Here is a 19,158-nt window from a genome sequence, read left to right on the forward strand (position 1 = left end):
CATAATTTTTCAATTTTTTTTATCAAAATCTTTCATTCTTTAGTGGTAAGATTTTGACGGTCACTATGTGATTTAAATTCCTTTTGTGTATTAAGTTTGAATATTGATTTAACTGAAACACTATTCTGTCCTTTGTAGCAGAAGTGCAGGTACCCTCTAAAATTATTTCACCGTTTGCAGCACAGCTGAATCTATGTGCTAGAACGGTATTATTGTTTAACTGATAAATTTGTCTTGTAAATAATAAAAAATCGATAATTATTTACCCTAAGCTACTATCAGGTAATGAGAATGTCTGAATGTGGATGGAAGTATGGGCAAAAGTTGGTCAAAACGTAAGTACGATCACGCCATATTGATCTCCATATTGAATGCCTCCTCCTCCTAGTTCCTATAGAAGAGGGAATGTATTGTTCTTCTTCAGTATCATTCACTCTCAACAGATTGATTGCCATGGGGTTGTCCTTTACCGTTACCCGCAGCTCTTGTAGCGATGTTTCTCTACTTTTGGTAATTTATCCATTTCTTTTTGTTTTCTCGATTTTAGCATTAGAAGATATTAATTAAATCAGTATAGTGGGTAGGTGACCGACTGCAAAACAGCTTGCGCTAGATTCACTCTCGTACTACCAAACCTTCAATTGAGTCTTCGTTCCGTATTATATCCTTTCATATTATTTTTAATTGGACAGTTGAATAAAATACGAAGCTGTTTTAGTTTTTTAATTGGTATGATGTGCTATCCCACTTATTCCCAATATTTTTCATCAGCATCTCAAGGGTATTTATCTTATCGCGGTCTTTCTTCCATGCGAATCCTTTTTTTCCCTACGTATAGAAATATTGGAAAAATAAACACTGCATTAACCAAACCTGTGTATTTTGAATTATCCGGTGATTTTTCCAATCTTCTCTACAACTTACCTCATCTTGGCATTCCTTCTCTTTATTTCTTTCTCAGGAACATTCTTCGCAACTCTCGTTATTCGTGATATTAGATCTTAGGTCTATTAGTCTTTTATCTTACGTCATGTCTATTGGTATTTTGAAGTCGTCGCGGTTTATTAAACACCATAATATTGTGCTTGAATCTAAAAAATGGAGGAATTTCTAAATATCATTCTCAGAGGTAGCGAGAAATGAAATGTCGATGGTTTGATATTATGTCACCCTCTTACCTAGAACGTTGTATTGTTCTATGATCCATGGTGGTTGTAAATAATATGTTCGTCTAGTGTGAACACATACACAGAACTTAGTTAGTTCAATAATATCAATAAAATGAAATGGTATTTTAGAAAAATGTTTAGGTGATTCGCTGAATGTCTACATGAATGAAACAAAAGTTATTAAAGTATAAATAGTTTATTAAAATCACAAATATAGTTTAGACTATATTATAATATTCTAGTGAGGTTTCCGACTGCATGTGTGGTCATACCACGCATTGATATTAAGCCTGTCTATATGATCACAACTTTGTATTTCATTCCTGAAACAAATTGAAGCGATTAAATTAATGTTAAACAAAATATTCATATACCTGATAAATGTTTTTACGAAACTGTTAAACTGAATAATATGAAACTTTATTTAATCATCTTTCCTAGTTCCGTTATTGAGGAATTTATTAAAGTGATATTTAGTATTTTCTTTAAGGGTATGTAAATAAAAATAAGAACTATTTTATAATATTTATATTTAATTTCTAGATTTTGTGTAAGTTATATTTTTTATTAATCATTCTGCACGCTATACAAAACACAACTAATCCTTTTGGGAAATACAACGTTAAAAAGATCGACTAACTACGTGAATCCTGAATCTTAAATATTTTGACGATATTTCATTATAAAAACTGCCAAAATGTCGTATGCTTCTAACAGGTACATAAAGTATCTGTCGTCTACAAGATATAACTCTAATATACATAGTAAAAGCTCATTACTTATCACAAGCTCATTTGTACAACAAAACAAAAATATAAGAACAAAAATTGAACATACCCCGGGCCAGCCCTCAGGAACGCTTGGGGTTGGATTTCAGTTACTGAATCACCCACCGTGCACATGAAACTTGCTATTGTGGATTTCCTGATTTCTAGCAGTTGTTCTGAAAATGAAACAAACTCTGAGCATGTACATGTTTTTATATACTTGGTATATTTAAGTAAGGGATGAGACCAGCATTACTTTCACATGGTATTTGATACCAAACACAAGATGTCTGAGCGGCAATACAATAGCGCTCGTCATCTCGAGACATAAGATATTAAGTCTCATTTGCCCAGTAATTTCACAAGCTACGGCGCCTTGTAGACTGAAATACAATAATGCTTACACATAACTGCTTCACGGCAGAAAGTAAGTAAGTAAAGTAAAGTACAAAAGAGAGTTCCATGGTAATACACTGGTGGTACATATTATATTTGTTTTATTCGAATGAAAGTATAAAACCAAAAAAAAATTCTTATTAGATCCAGAAACAACCTGTAAAAATATTATAAGTGCAATGTAATAAACAAAACATAGAGAAATTTTGATGTCTTCTTTGCATGAGGTTAGAATTCACCAATGCCAAATTATCTCTTCATATTAAAACAAACCTTTAACTTTGCATGAAATCTTTAAGAGACTTTTTTGAAACCCGGATCAAAACATTGTAGGATTTTGAAGCTTCGGGTAGGATCTATTGAACTGGCGTGAAGATATTTTTTTTAATATAATGAAACATTAAATTTGTTAACAAAATTTATGAACGATGCGAGACTCGAACCTTGACCTCTCGGGTTTCGTCCAAGCGCTCTTCCACTGAGCCAATCGTTAGAGTGTCGTATGGTTTATAAATCTTGTTGTGTCTTGTTCAGGAACTACTTTACGTTTGATAACCACGGACGAGTAAAATAAGAAGGACTCCGTGTCACCTTACATAACAGTGAGGCACCAAAACATGCCAGTAAACGTGTAAATACATAGACCCACGTATACACTTACACTAATACAAGCCGATCGGCCGCCATTATGAGATTTGCCATCGTGTGCGACAGATCAGTTTGCGAAGCAATAAAATATTTTAAAAATGCCGCCATGCGTTGGGAAAAAGTGTAAAAACAATACTATAAAAGTATTTGTGGATATATATTTATTTAAGGGAGAAAATATTGTGTATCTGGTATACCCCGTAAACGCACACACACTAGCATAAAGGTGCTTCACTTGCTAATATCACGGCGCGGAGTCTTTACTAGTCCGTATTGATAACTTGCTCAACCCCAATATTGCATAATATTAGGATATTGACTTGAGAAGTGGCTCTTTCAATTCTAACAATTTTTTGTTTGTAATTTTGTTTACATTCAAATTGATTCTTAATTTAATTTAATTTATCCCAGAAGTGAGATTTTTAAGGAAAAAATTCAATTTATAGTTATAAATAATTGAATAGTTATGACGATGACGTTTAACCGAGTCCGCGATACTATGGTGCGGTCCGGTTGCCGGCGGTGGGACGGGTTGCGGGCGACCAGACTTTACTTTAGTAAAATAATAAATCGTTAACGAAGCATACTTTGAAGACAGTCTTGTCTGTTATGCATACATATTATATTACCTAAATACTATAAAATACTACTTACCAAAACTGAAAGCATTAGGTCTGTTTGGTCGTTCGTACCAATGCCTGTCAGAAGCAATAGTTCTCACCAGCTGCACCACAGATATACAGTACAATGTCGGGGGTACGTAGCCGCCAGATATCGGCCTCTCCAACCAAAGTCCGACAATGAGATCAATGTCCTCTACATCTGTGTATTTTTCTCTCAATAATTCTATTCTCTGTAACAAATAATATTACTATAATTAATACAACCCGCATAACGTTGACGTCTGGTGTTCCACAAAAGCGCGTTTTTCAAGAAATGTCTTGCCTCGCGCGCCTGTTGCCCGTTTGCCTCCTCTTATATAAAAAAAATATATTGAAATAGACTTCCTGGACATTCTAGCAATGCTCCTGTGATTCCTCTGGTGTTACAACACAGCGTGGGTGGAAGTGATCACTTATCATAAATCGACCAAAATGTAATTTGTCTCCCTGATCCGTTTAAAAATAAAAAACAAGCAATAAGAAATAAAGAAAAGCTTTTTATCAATTTTTAACCTTTTGATTTTTGCTTATTTGTGGAGAAAATTAAAAAAAAATGCTATTTTGATAGTAGTTCATTTTTGTATTCTACTTTGTATTGTAACACTCTTCAATATGTATTGTATCAAGACAATAAATGGATGCATTAATAACAATAGCTTTTGGAGACGATTTTGTGGCTCCATTTTCTTCTAATACAACCTAAAAGTAATCTTACTGAAATCTTTTTAAACAAACGAACAAAAAAATAAAGATAACGTCTTGGTAGTCAAAGAATATTAGACATATCTATCTATTAAATATGCGGTAAGTTTATGATTTTAACTGATTCAAAATTTGTATAAGAAATATTTAGATCTTATCATTAACATAGATTAATTTTTAACAATATAAAACCTCACCTCAGGATCGATAGCGTCTACAAGATCTTCAAACCTTCTGTATTTGTTGTGGAAGCAAAACTCCCGATACTTCACGTATGACGGGAAGAAGAAGTAACGGTTCTTGGTGAGATCGCTTGTGAATACATCTGAGGCTCTTTGGTGGTGGGTAAGCACTGTTTGAGCCATCTGTAATGTTTTAATACAATTTATATACAGATTTGGAAGATTGTTTGTTTAACCCGATTGTTACACATTTAAATAAAACCGTTTTTAAAGGATTAAGACGTGTGTAATTGTAACTTTGTTTTAATATTAAATTTTTCGTTAAAGTTACATTGCAGTCCCCCTGAAAGTTAGATCTGGATAGGTCTTAAAACATCGGGTTAGCTATAATAATAATAAAAATGTTACTTCTACGCATCAAATCTAACATTTATACAGACAGACAAAAAGAGAATGAAGTAAAATACTGCACGGTTCAACGGACAAGCTTGGTATAAGTTATTCTACACCAGTCCACGATAAGTTACCAACCAGCTTTTGAAATAAAGGCATTTGTGATGAATTTTCAATTGATAACAAAAATAAACTGGCCAAGTGAAAGTCAGACTCGCTCACCGAGGGTTCCGTACATACAATTAGTTACGTACCTATACTTATTAAAAAGGGAAAACGTTTTTTTTTTGGTTCATTCTTCTTAATAATCTAATCAATTCTCAAACTGCATAAAAATTATTTAAAGTTGGACCGCCGTTCCTTGCACAAAGACCTAATTTCAACTCGATACTTGAACTCGAAACAGGATAAAGGGTCATAACAGAAAGACAGACGTACGGATGTTCGAACAATAAAGTATTAATATAGAATCTATATGGGTTCCGTTTTTCTTTTTCTGATACTGAACCCAAAAAATTCAAACTTAAATCTAAAAATTTAAAGATAAACTAACTTAAATTAAAACAAACTAATAACTTCAATATTAATAATAAATGGTAAAAATCACTAAAATTCCACTGTAAAAGTATTCCACTGATATAGTGCCATAAGGCCTCTATGAATATCCAAATTTATTGAGTGCCAAATCATTGGCCGTTTGGACAACTCTTTAATGAGGGTTTGTGATACCGGACCCCGAGAACCCATCGTCTCCATCATAAAGGGAAGAATTATGCATTAATCACCAGATCATGCAGCAACTTACACTTCTTTACCTGCCGCCTTAAATATGGTTAACAAATAACAATTCACCAACAACCTCCAACGAACCCAGATAATGTTTTATGACATTTTAGTAAGTATTTAATAAAACACCATGTGGCTTATTCATACCATTCTAGTCTAACGGCCGTTTTTAATAACCTGTTCACCCTTAGTTTGACTAACTAGAGGTAGACAAATCTATCCTTTTACGCTTACTTACATTGACATAAAGGATGTGATTATAACTATATTGGACATAACTATGGATAAAAACGATTTTATCATTAAACGGTGACAGCAGTGTATCCGTAACTAGAGATACGTTATTGAAAACCACCGTAAGTGGATCTTAAATAATTTGCAGTAAGATATTACTCACGTCAGAATCAATTGCGTAATCCAATTTGGCAGAAGGCTGTCTAAAAGCGCCTTGAGTGACGTAGGGGAGGTTATCCACAAGATAGCCAGTTCGTAATGTCATGTTAGTTATTCTGTCGTCTCTTAAGTGATATCCCTTCTCATCGTAAAGCCTGGAAAATTATTGAAATTTGACTTAAATAAACTAGAAATATACTGAATTAAAATGAGTTCCCCACTGTTAACATTCATGTAGAAATGTCTGAAACCAGTTCACGAAATACTTAACATTATAAAAAACTACGTTTAAAAAAAACAAATTCAACAATTGAAAACTAAAAAAATAACTTATACAAACATACCTTAAATATAAATAAAATACTACCTATTGATAGGGTTTAAGTCTAAGATTCGATTGTGACGAACGTTGGTTATCTTTGAATGACAGGTAGCCTAAAACCCACTTATCGGGACACGGGTTATCACTATATTTACATATATATATAGTTGTAGGCTCTTTCAAGCCTAAACCACTGATTGTATCGACATAAAACTAGCACCATTCGATGCGAAATTTATCCAAGATGGTTTATGGCTACTTATTTTTTTAATTCCAACGTTCCTTCCAAGCGGGCGGGAACGGCTAGTAATAATATATCAACCTAAATGAATTCAACCTAAGAAATTCCTAAAAAAAGCCGTACACCAACAATAATTATATCATCCAAGAAAACAAAAATATTCATAAGAAATGAAAAAAAATGGGCCAAATTATAACAAATTATTATGGGACCTGTCATTTACAAACATTCCGCATCAAACTAAAGAAGAATCGTGTAAATCGGATCATATATCACAGCGTTATCAGTGTACAAACATAAAAAAAATACCGATCGAATTGAGAACCTCCTACTTTTTGAAGTCGGTTAACAAACTACATAATGCTGATGCAACAGACACTTATGCTCTTAGCACTACTCTTGTAAACTATTTCACTACCTGCAGTAACGCTGCTCGAATTCTCAATGGGTTCAGTACATCACTTTATCATTTTATTCTACCATTAATCACGGGGAGTGTTCCGAAGAGTTTTTTGGAATGATTTCTGCTGCTGACTTCTGAAGATTGCAACTTACATTAAAAACTAAAATATCTTCAATACAACTCTAAAATATCATCCTTGCCAAATACTCCATAGTGCGATTTTAAAAAACCTTCCTGGACGTACCTAAATATACTTTAGAAAGAACCTCCTCTTGTGTCGATTCATATATTTTAAAGGCTGGCGACGCTCCTATGATTACTTTGATCAATTACCATCGAAAACATTCCAAGAATTTCGCACCAATAATAAAACTTATGTATTGCAGAGTTAAGAACATTCAACTAAATCAATGATAAATTTACCTTAAAATACCCTCCTGTAAAGTATGGAACCACCTCAAAACAAAAGGAAACTCCATTGATACTTGAGGAGCGAGATTATCGTCGTAAATATCTCTAAATCCTAAGCCAGGAGACAGTACACCCGCATTGATTAGATTATGTTGACCTGCAGAAATAGAAATTAGAATTATATACATTTAAGGGAAATGTTTAGTGAAATTATTGGAATAGTACCTTAATTAATCATAGAGTAATGCTTTGTGAGAGATACAGACAATCCAACAAAAATTTTCCTCTACTTGCAAGTCTGGATGTAAGAAGTACAAAAGGTCTCTGGTTCATGCCCATCGTATCAATCTGACGCCTCTGAGAAATGTGGAGTTCATATTGATAAGAGTGGTACAGTTCTTTTTGGGAGGCTCCTTTTCCACCGGATGCCGGCCACAACGGTGTGTGCAACCGTGAAGCAGTAATGTGTAAGCATTACTGTGTTCCGGTGTGAAGGGCGTCGTAGCTAATGAGACTTATCATCTTATGTCTCACTGTGACGAGCGCATTTGTAGTGTCGCCCAGAATTTTTGGGTTTTTCAATAATCTTGAGCGGCATTGCATTGTAATAGTCAGGGCGTATCAATTACCATCAGCTGAACGTCCTGCTTGTCGCTTCCCTTATTTTCATTAAAAAAGAAAGAAACATTTTTATTCCTATCAAATGACCCATCATATCATTCTCCGCCTGCCACGCTGACCAGATCTATGTAGAAATATAATCCAAAATACGTGTTAAAACAAAGATAATATTGATAATCATACCCATTAATAGCGCAAGAGCTTCATAAAGAAATATTTGGTAGGTCACAGCTATATTGATCTCCCTGCTCGTATAGAACAGTCTCTCATCATTCCAGCAAGGATTGATCGCTGCCAGAGCATTGGCGATAACGTTGTGGTATCGCCAAGTCCATATTGAAAACAAATTTGAACCAAGTACACTATTCGCTCCGCTTTCGGCTGAAATATTAAATTATATGTCTATTAATTAAATGTAAAGTATTTTTGTACTTAAGTGTATATAAGAACACATAAATACCAAACGCACACATACAGAAACACACATATCAATAGCGTAATTAATTAAGTTACTTCTATGGCCTTATAATATGTTTTAGTTTATTACTATTTATAATTGGACGTAGTTCCTTAAAAACATTCCAAGCCACAAACATCACATTTTAAGGAATTCGTGTTTAATGTTTAATAAATATTTGTGTATTCCATACATGTGGGTTGGGCTGCTAAGTCATGATGTTATTTAAAGGGGGACAGTAGGGCTGCCATTTTTATCAGTCCGTTAATATGAATCACGTGACCAGTTTTGTGTTCTTAACTCAATTTCGACATGATTTTGGTTTGGAACGTTTTTCTGGAATTACGGCCAATTAATAAAAGGCATAAAAGGCATTTATTTCCTCATAATTGTTTCCTTTAGAATTATTTTTGATGTCATTTCTAATATACTAGACACTACTACCGCTTCGGAAACAAATGGCGCTCTGTGAGAGAAGAAGCGGCGCAAGAAACTCTCCCAGCATTCTTTTTTTGCACTCCTAATTTAATGAACTCGGTGCCTTCTTCAGCACCAACTACTTACGGGTATCATGGCATCGTGTCTCCATCGGAGGATGGTTACCATAACACAAGTTAGCTGGCCCTTTGATGCTCGGTGGCCAGACAGCACCGTTAACCATTTCAAACTTCAGCAAACCACCTTTGAAGAGTCTTCCCTTCTCATTCAATAGCTTCATGTTGTTTCCGTAGATATTGGACAAATCTAAGGCTGGTGTGGATGTTACAATCTAAAAGAGTTAAAAGTTTTTTTTTCATGAGACGAGCATGAGGTTCAGCTGATGGTACCTTGCCCATTATAATGCAGTGCCGCTCAGGATTCTTGAGAAGCCCAAAAATTCTGAGCAGCACTACAATTGCTCGCGGCGCTCGTCACCTTGTGATATAAATAATATATGTTGAGTCTCATTTGCCCAGTACTTTAACTAGCTACGGCGCCCTTCAGACCGAAACACAATAATACACGTTACTGCTTCACGGCAGAAATAGGTACCGTTGTGGCACCCATAATCTAGCCTGCATCCTGTGTAAAGGAGCCTCCCACTGGTATAGTTAAAGTCTATTAAGAAATAAGAAGTGATTGATAAATAAATTATAACAGTACCAGGGCATGGTACCAAAACTTTCACATATTATATAAAAAACCTAAATCTCTGCAGCGCACACCTCAGTAAAAATAAAATTGAAAAAACACTGTTTGCTCATATTAAATAACTAATATTTACGTATGAATTGCAAAAGATATATTCACGACCACTTAAGTATTGTTGAGCTTTAAACAGAAGAAGTGGCAAGAAAACTCAATGTCAGACATTTAAATCATCATTTACAGCCTTATCGTTTTTAAAATTATTTTAACTATCAATGTATGTAAAATGATGCATCAGAAATGTTCAAATATCATTTGATTTGACGACCGATACAGCCGAATGGTTAGTGACCCTGACTACTAAGCTAGACGTCCCGGGTTCGAATCCCGGAAGGTGCAATCATTTATATGATGAATATGGATGTTTGTTTCCGAGTCGTGGATGTTTATATGTATGTTTATGTAAGTATATTGTATTAAATATATCGTTGTCTTGTACCCATAGTACAGGCTATGCCTAGTTTGGGACAAGATAATTTGTGTAAGAGTGTGTCAATATTATAATTATTTACATGAATAAGTTAAAAAGTGAAAAAAATATATCATTGGGCTCGTATAAATTAAAAAACAGTTCTATTTCGAACTTATTCTTGCAAGTATGTATATTCTTTATAAACTAGTTTTAATAAATTACAGGAAGCATGCAAGGTAATTCGAGTTAAATGATTAAGTAATAATGAATTTAAAAGTATAATAGCTATATATAGATACTTAATAACTTAATTTACTTATTCGCTACATTTATTTACATTTAAAAAATGCTTGGCGAGTTATGTACTTGAAATATGTAATTCTCAAGCGCTGACAGTTATTTTGTCCAACAGTTCAGCTAAACTATCCAACGCGATAATTTTTATTATATTATTTGAATAAAATTTGAAAATAAAATTAATATTATATGATTCATTTATTTTGTACTAGCTGACCCGGCAAACGTTGTTTTGCCATATAAAGTATAATTCACGCGATAGTTTTATAAGTAATAAAATATAGCCTATATTATAGCCTGAACATCATTTTGTTCTATTGTCAATAGTTTTTGCAGCGCACGCAAAAATAGGTTTTCGATTTTACACCTTGTGTTACAAAATAGAAATTTTATTACGGATCCCTAATTTTGAAAAAAAAACATAGCCTATAGCCTTCCTCGATAAATGGACTACCCAACACTGAAAGAATCTTTCAAATCGGACCAGTAGTACCAGAGACTAGCGCGTTCAAACAAACAAACAAACAAACACTGCAGCTTTATAATATTAGTATAGATATATAGTAATAGATAAATACCCTTTATATAAATGACAGGTAAAGTACGTATGATACTAGCGGGCCTACCATGAACTCTTATTGCGATTCAATTGAGAACCTAAAATGTACTGCTTTGCTATTTCGTACTACGACGTGATTAGAGCTATCCAATTTAGCTTGACGTCAAATCAACTGATTAAATCGCAATGATGTCAATTGAATCGCAAACTGATTTAGTTCGTTCATTCATTCGTACCATGAGGTAATATTTCAACCTGAACTGGATAGCTTATGTGTCAAAGTAACTGATTAGAAAAAAGTTTTTACTTCCTTAGAGGAAAGTGAATTGTGTTGTTAATAACTTTTAAAAAATAGTGAAAGCAAACAACAAAATGGAAAATTTTATTGATGAAAGATGAGATGAAAATACTTTATTTGACTTTTTTGTAAAACAAAATACTGAAAATAAATACCATAAATGAAAACACTAAAGACGAGGCAGTAAGGGCCCGGGCTACAGCCTGTTCGCAACAACGAACTAAAAAAAATGTACTCTGTGCTCCTGTCAAATAAAAAATCAATGGAGGTGCGTTCATAACTCGTCATTTTTACGAAAACACCTAAGCAAACATTTAATTTGTAATTCAAAGAAGTTTATTTATTTATATTACTATTATTTAATAAGTACAAAAAAGGGTTTAGTGGTTTTTAATTTTACGCTATAAAGCGCAATTTTAAAACGTTTTTTTAGTATTTTCTGCGCAAAAAAACCGCTAAAATCATATCATTTCAGGTTTCGAAACGCAACGCATATGGTTCGAGTAAGAGAGACAAACTTATGCAACGACTGTAGAGCGTCATCTCTTTCTCACACCGCGGACCCCAGACAATCTTATTTCGTTCATTCTTCATGGCACTTCATGGTATGAATTTTAGCGATTCAGTTTCGGTACCCAAACTGATCTGCTAAAAGTTGATGACCTACCTGATCGTAGGGCATATTTGAGAGGTTAAAATTCGTACCATGAAGTGCCTTTTCTGTATGGCGTTTGGATAGCTTATGAAGAATGAACGAAATAAATTTGTCTGTGGTCCTCGGTGTGAGAAAGACATGTCGCTCTAAAGACGTTGCATAAGTTTGTCTCTCTTACTCGAACCACATGCATTGCGAAACCTAAAATTATATGATTTTAGTGGTTTTTTTTGCATAGAAAATACTAAAAATACATTTTAAAATTGCGCAGTATAGCGTCAAATTTCAACTCCAAAAACAATAAGGAAGTTAAATCTACTTAGGCCTCTTATAATACTTACTCTTTCAGGTAAAGTATTGTTAGGTTTGCATCGAGCAGACTGGAATGATTCCGGTCTGGTCAGATTAAAGCAGCGTATACCAGAGAAGCGATGAACAGGATCTTCATCAGGGACTTTGATAGGAATGCACATGTTGTCCTGTTTTCCTTTCTCAGTGCAGCAATAAGGCTTCCACTGAACATAATTCACTGTCAAATTAACACCGATTAATTTCAAATCACTTAGGGCGCGTCCATAAATTACGTGAGATGTTTAAGGGGTGGAGGGGGTCGAGTCAAATCTCATCTAATCTTATATTGGAGAGAGGGGGGGTCTCGGCAAATAAAACGCAATGTTTTTTCTGATTGAAAAAAAAAATATACTATTTTGGTCCATTTAAGCCAGATTGTACATGCTTAAGATTTAATCTTAAGCGTAATCGTAATACGATAAAGATCATTCACTAATTCGTTCGAAAGAAAATAATTTGGTTCATACTTCGTCGTTCTACATCTTTACAATACACAAATCCAACACGTTTATGTAAGAAACCCACATCACATGGAGGATAGGGGAGGGAGTCGAATAAAATCTCACGACATCTCACCAGGGGGGGAGAGAGGGACAGAAAATTCAAAAAAACATCTCACGTAATTTATGGACGCCCCCTTATTTGAAAAACCTATTTGAAAAAGTATGTTAGACCTGAGAAGAAATTCAACGAGCTTTTTTTAAATAAAGTTTAAATAAATTAGTGTCATTCTTGTTATAGTAACCTTCAAAAGTAAGCCATTTATGACATTTCACAAACGTTTTTGAACAATTCTTTTTAATTCCTAACACTGTACATTTCCGTGGATCATGTTTTAAACGTACTAACTTACTAATATATTAACATCTAACAAAAGTCTTGCTAACTCGACTTTTACAAGTATAAACATAACAAGTTTATGTTTTTTCCTGGTGTTTACATTACGATTATCACAGTTTCTAGCATATTCCCTTATGTGCCTATGAACATACATAATATTATCTAGAAAATAATATTGAGTGGCAACAGTTTAATTAATTTTTATTTGTTTAAATTTTTCTCTTAATCTTTAGGACCTAGCTTATAAATATAGCGAATAACCCTCTTCTGCAACACAAAGATATGGTTTTATATCGGCTAAACTGGTACATAACAATATACCATGGGAAACTCTGAAAATAACTAAATTAAACTTTTGATAATGTTTAGTTTGTAATTATTGTTGTTTGTGATAATACGATACCAGCTTTGGGTAGATACTAGATAGGTGGCGGCCGGAGTTTGTATCTATAAAGTGACTATGACAAATATTTCTGATCGGTAATCACAACTTCGTTTGGGAAAATTTTATTGTTCAATACGACGTTTCGTCTACTATGCTGTAACATAGTCACGAGCATTTGGGGCAAATGCGACTGAATAATAAGCAAAGTGTTAGGATAAAAAGTAATATCATTATTCCAAGATAGATTATATCTTAATATGATGTTTTGTTCCTTTTAAAATTATTATATAATTACTAGCTGACCCAGCAAACGTTGTATTGCCGATATCAAAATCGCGATACAAAAGTAATTACTGTTGATCTTAAATGGGTGAAAATTTGAAGTTATATGTATTATTTAATGCTGACTCATAATCAAACAAATTAAAAAAAAAAATAAAAAAAAAAATAAAAAAGCTCGTGTGGACCACCCTTCCCATTTAGGGGGATGTAAAATAGATGTTGTCCGATTCTCAGACCTACCCAATATGCACTCAAAATTTCATGAGAATCGGTCAAGCCGTTTCGGAGGAGTTCAAAGTTTACACACATGATACGAGAATTTTATATATTAGAAATAAAATAAGGAAGATTAGTACCGTTTAGTTAAGTTTATCAACTATCCAAATATTTACAAATGATAAAGTGATATAGGTATTATTCTCAAAGTTTTTATGTTTTTTAAATCCTCACTATATTATTTGAATAAAATTAATTTAACCGTAAAATATATAACTATAAAATGTATTCCTTACAATTTATATTAAAATGAATATACAATTTGAGGTAACAAAACATTAAATTCAGTTAATTAACTACTATACAATGTTGAATCGATAATGAGTCAGATAATCTTATATTGTTAGGTTTGATGTTTCCCATTTTCCTTATAAAATATGATACAGAGCTCTATAACTACTTGTATGACTCTATGTATGCTTAAATGCTTAAAATATAATATACTAGTTGACCCAACAGACGTTATCTGAGGAACAGACAAAATAAAAATACTCACCAGTGTCATGCAAGGAGAGAAAGTCCCCGGGGACGTGCACGAGGAAATGGGTTAGCAATTGGGTAAACCTTCTATCAGACAAATGGCCTTCTAGAAGAACGTTAGTCCTTACAGCACGTGGAAGTGGCATATCATTCCCCCGTTTGGTCAACTTTGGTTCAAATCCTTAAAAGAATATAATTAACAAATTTTTAGTTTTCACCTAGACCATAGCTGAAAAAGGCGACTATATAATATCAACTAGATCATATTGTAACAAAAAATATACTGGCATCTTAGATAAATTTTACGTTGAGATAGAGCCTCTTGCTGTTAGGCAACGCATGACAACAGGCCAGGCTAATGCATACTTAAATGTGCATGACAGCTACGTCTAACATTCGCGTTTCGTCAGTCAATTGTTTTAGTGTGCTGATTGATATGGGTAAATATTACTGTGTGTCGGTCTTAGGGCGCCGTAGCTAGTGAAATTACTGGGCAAATGAGACTTACGCTCCAAAATGCTGGGGTTTTCAAGAATCCTGAGCGACACTGCATTGCAATGGGCAGGGCATATCAATTACCATCAGCTGAACGTTCTGCTCGTCTCGTCCCGTATTTTCATTTAAAAAACTGTACCAGGACCTAATATGCGGCTTAGTGGTTCATGCACAACAATAAGTAATCACCGCCGCTCATACTCTCTTGCAACACCAGAGGAATCACAGGACCTTGACAGCCTCTTAGTAAGGTTTATTTTATCTCTTATTTGGAACGAACAAAGATTGAGCTTAAATGGCCGATTCCATTTTAACTATTCTGTCGTTGTATCTACACTTATATCTACCATGCGATCTTAAATTTACGTCAGTACCTCTATCATCTCTGGAGTATTCTGGAGGTAATATCCTGTACTGCGGCGTATGGACAGCGCCCAGCGTGTAGTATTTCAGATTGTTACATGAGCCATCAACTCGCCTGCCTTCCAACGGATGACAGGGAAGAATCTCATTTGTACACCAGCTGCAACATCGGACAATATGGATACGCGATTTAATTTAATTCTTAATTTATAAACAATTTGTTTTGTTTTTAAAGTGATAACCCCCACTTCTAAGATTAATACACAAATAAAATTTGAAAACAAAATTTTTGGAAGATGCGAGACACGAACCCACGACTCCTCGTCGGTTTTGAGCAGGTTATCAACTGTAAAGTAGATCCTGTAGATGTATCCGAAACCTGAGAGTAGAACAAAGCATACAAGATTTTATGACGATACGTCACACGAACGGTTATCTCAGTTGCAAGAGCATTCGCACGGAACGCGAGAAGTCGTGGGTTCGAGTTCCGGATCGTTCATAAAATTTTGTTTTTCAAATTATATTTGTGTATTAATCCTAGAAGTGAGGGTTATCACTTTAAAAACATAACAAATTATGTAGATTTACAAGAGAGACATCTCAAGCCTTCTAATATGCAAATATTGGGGTTGAGCAGGTTATCAACTGTAAAGTAGATCCTGTAGATGAAGCTACAACCTGAGAGTAGAACAAATCATACAAGATTTTATAACGATACGTCACTCGAACGGTTAGCTCAGTTGGAAGAGCACTCTCACGGAACGCGAGAAGTCGAAGTTTCATCGTTCATAAAATTTAGCTTTATTTTTATTTGTCTTAATTTATATTTTAAACTATAAAATTAACATAAGCCTTTTGGTGGATATTATGGCTAGGAGCCGATCTAATTCCTAGCCAACAGAAAATTATGTTTGAAGCGTTTAAGTAAAATATACTGGTATCGTAAACTTATAATATAACTTTAATAATAATTAAATAATTTTGTTATTTTAAAATGATATCCAGCCAGAAGTGAGGTTCTGGGATTAATAATACAAATTAAATTTTTAATCAAATTATATAAGCCGTTGAACGGTTAGCTCGGTGGAAGAGCGCTAGGACGTAACCCGAGAGGCGCGGATTCGAACCCCGCATCATTCATAAATTTTGTTTACTAATTTAATTACTATTAATAATAATAATTGATTCCTTTAGATATTTCTATTAGAACCTGATAAAATTGCAAAATTTTTAAGAATACTTATAAGTGCATTTTTAAATTTATTAAAGAAGAAAAAACAAAATCTATTAATGGTTAAATTTTATATTAGAAATATGATTACCTACGTCATAATAAAACAGTCTAATTTTTAATAGAAGGTCTATGAAAATTATCTCAGTGAAGTAATATACTTTTACAAGAAGCAGACGAACACAGAAAGCTTAGAAATAATATTTATGTTAAAGATTTGAAAATAAAACTTTCACAGCTTCATACAGTTAGGTTTTGTAAAAGCTATTAAGATCCTATGACGATAAATTTTTAAATACATATTGTGTAATATAAGAACGACTAATAATATATATCCTGAATGGGAGGCTCCTTTGCACAGGATGCCGGCTAGATTATGGATACCACAACGGCGCCTATTTCAAATCAAATCAAATCAAAATCAGTTTATTCACGTAGGTCACGGAAATGACACTTATGAATGTCAAAAATAAATATATTTATCTTATTGAATCTACCGCTACTTCGTAAAGGGTTGAGCGAATGAGTAGAAGTAGCAAGAAACTCATTGCCACTCTTTTATATCAAGATTTACATTTAAGTACATCGATTTACAAATCATTTCAAATTACAATATAATATGTAAAATGTAAAATGATGCAACAGACACACTCAAACGTCAAATAGTCAATGTCTTACACGAGTAAGTCAAAAATGTAAATGTAAATTAATACAAAAGTTATTGAGTACAGTAGCTGCATCATCCACATTCTGCCTTGAAGCACTAATGTGTAAACATTACTATGTTTCGGTCTGAAGGGCGCCGTAGCTAGTGAAATTATTGGGCAAATGAGACATATTATGTCTTAAGGTGACGAGCGCAATAATTGTAGTGACGCTCAGAATTTTTGTTTTTTTGTTAGGAATCCTGAGCGGCACTGCACTGCATAATCATATTAATTACCATCAGCTGAACGTCCTGCTCGTCTCGTCCCTTATTTTCATTTAAAAAAAAACTGATAGAAACTAATACAAAAAATAAATCTTACAAAGAGGTGTTCTGTTTCACGTGTTCTTTGTACTCCTCTTCCGATATCCTCTTTCCCGTATAAGATTCATGGTAATTAGATAAGGCATTAACACTCAAGAAAAATAAAAATAATAACAAAAACATTGTTTACGTTTAACCCGCCGAGCAGCGCGGGCGAAAATCACAGCCAAAATTAAATCAGGTTTATATATGAACAAACCGATTCAAGTTCAGTCAACTATTAATGTAGTGTTATAACTGTTATAGAGCGCTACTTAGCATAAATATTGATTTAGAAGCCTTAAATTTATTTGAATTTTATTTTAATTATTAATACTGTTATTTATCCGGATCTCGTAACTGTTTGTTTTCATACCACCATCTCTAATTATAGAAAAGAAAAAAACCTAAATTTGTTAATTATCTAGTTTGCGCAAAGGTTTATTGTTTCAATCTTGTGTTTGCCATTTTAAAAGTAAAATCATCACAATTATTGCAAGTTAATTAGAAACTGTATTATTGAAGTGAATACTTCATTAGCGGCGTTGAGCACTTTTCTTGGGATGGGTATAAAATGTTAGGCTAGCGTTAGGACACGTGTCCTGATCGAAAATTCGTAAGACAGCCGTTGAAATTATGGATGAAAGATTTATATTTCTAAATTATTATATTTCGGCTATTTCAACTTAATGATAATTCGATTGAATCATTGTGATAGCAATGCCGAAACACCGCGAGGTCGATGGATAGAAATCTCAGCCGTGAAATATTTTTACAGTTTATTTAGGATTTTTATGAGAGATAACCTTTTTAATGTTAAATAATTGTAATAATTCTGATATGTTATTTTTTATGTTATATAAATTGTTCTTTGTGTGTACGATATATAAATAAATATTGTATTTAAGCACTTATATGCTAGTATGTTATACTGTTTCGTCATATTTGCCTAACCATTCCAAAATATTCAAAAATGCACAACGTTAATGTTCTAGTTTTCACTTCTGCCCGAACTCCTGGAGAGCAACCCATATTTTTTCATAAGAATCAAGCCAAAAGTAACGCCCATATAAGTTAAACGATATCATTTTTATTACCTTCAGCTCAAATTTAATTACTTACAGAATTACATGCTATAAGTTAAGATAAAGGTTTGTAATCAAACCAGACGCGCTCTAAATGATGGTAGTTTTTAATTTTACGACCTGAATTCATTTAAATGTTTACCATACCTGTCTTAATTAAGAGTTCAAAGACATTACAACTTAATTCGGATATATCTTTGTTGAGGGCTTGGTGGTTAAGCATTTTATTTATAAGCGATGCAAAATTCATTGTTTTATTAAAGTTATTATTATTATTATCTTTAAATTGAAAACTCTTGATATAAACTCCTAAAAATCACATTCAGTGGAGGAACAATATTCAAGATCATATTTGCATGCTTATTTAAATAAATAAATACATTTCGTTTATTTCAAAGA

The 19,158-nt window shown here is 33.4% G+C and overlaps 1 protein-coding gene across 1 annotated transcript; it reads right to left on the minus strand.

Moving 5' to 3' along the window:
* Positions 1-1,346: 1,346 nt before the first annotated feature.
* On the minus strand, positions 1,347-17,849 carry LOC126972961 (peroxidase-like). Its single transcript, XM_050820062.1, has 12 exons — positions 17,694-17,849; positions 15,446-15,594; positions 14,593-14,757; positions 12,304-12,491; positions 9,118-9,322; positions 8,280-8,477; positions 7,488-7,632; positions 6,103-6,253; positions 4,542-4,709; positions 3,635-3,833; positions 2,007-2,112; positions 1,347-1,492 (listed from the first exon to the last, which is right to left on the minus strand). The coding sequence occupies exons 1-12, from the start codon at positions 17,816-17,818 to the stop codon at positions 1,408-1,410; spliced, it is 1,884 nt and encodes a 627-aa protein (XP_050676019.1). The 5' UTR covers positions 17,819-17,849; the 3' UTR covers positions 1,347-1,407.
* Positions 17,850-19,158: the final 1,309 nt, after the last annotated feature.

This window comes from Leptidea sinapis, chromosome 28 (genome assembly GCF_905404315.1).
Source record: "Leptidea sinapis chromosome 28, ilLepSina1.1, whole genome shotgun sequence".
In the NCBI taxonomy this organism is placed as follows: Eukaryota; Metazoa; Arthropoda; class Insecta; order Lepidoptera; family Pieridae; genus Leptidea; species Leptidea sinapis.

Coding starts and splice junctions, on each gene's coding strand:
- LOC126972961 (XM_050820062.1), bottom strand. CDS start 17,818: ATGTTTTTGTTATTATTTTTATTTTTCTTGAGTGTTAATGCCTTATCT. Junction 14,758..15,445: donor ATACTCCAGAGATGATAGAG/GTACTGACGTAA, acceptor TATTCTTTTAAG/GATTTGAACCAAAGTTGACC. Junction 8,478..9,117: donor GACACGATGCCATGATACCC/GTAAGTAGTTGG, acceptor TTAATATTTCAG/CCGAAAGCGGAGCGAATAGT.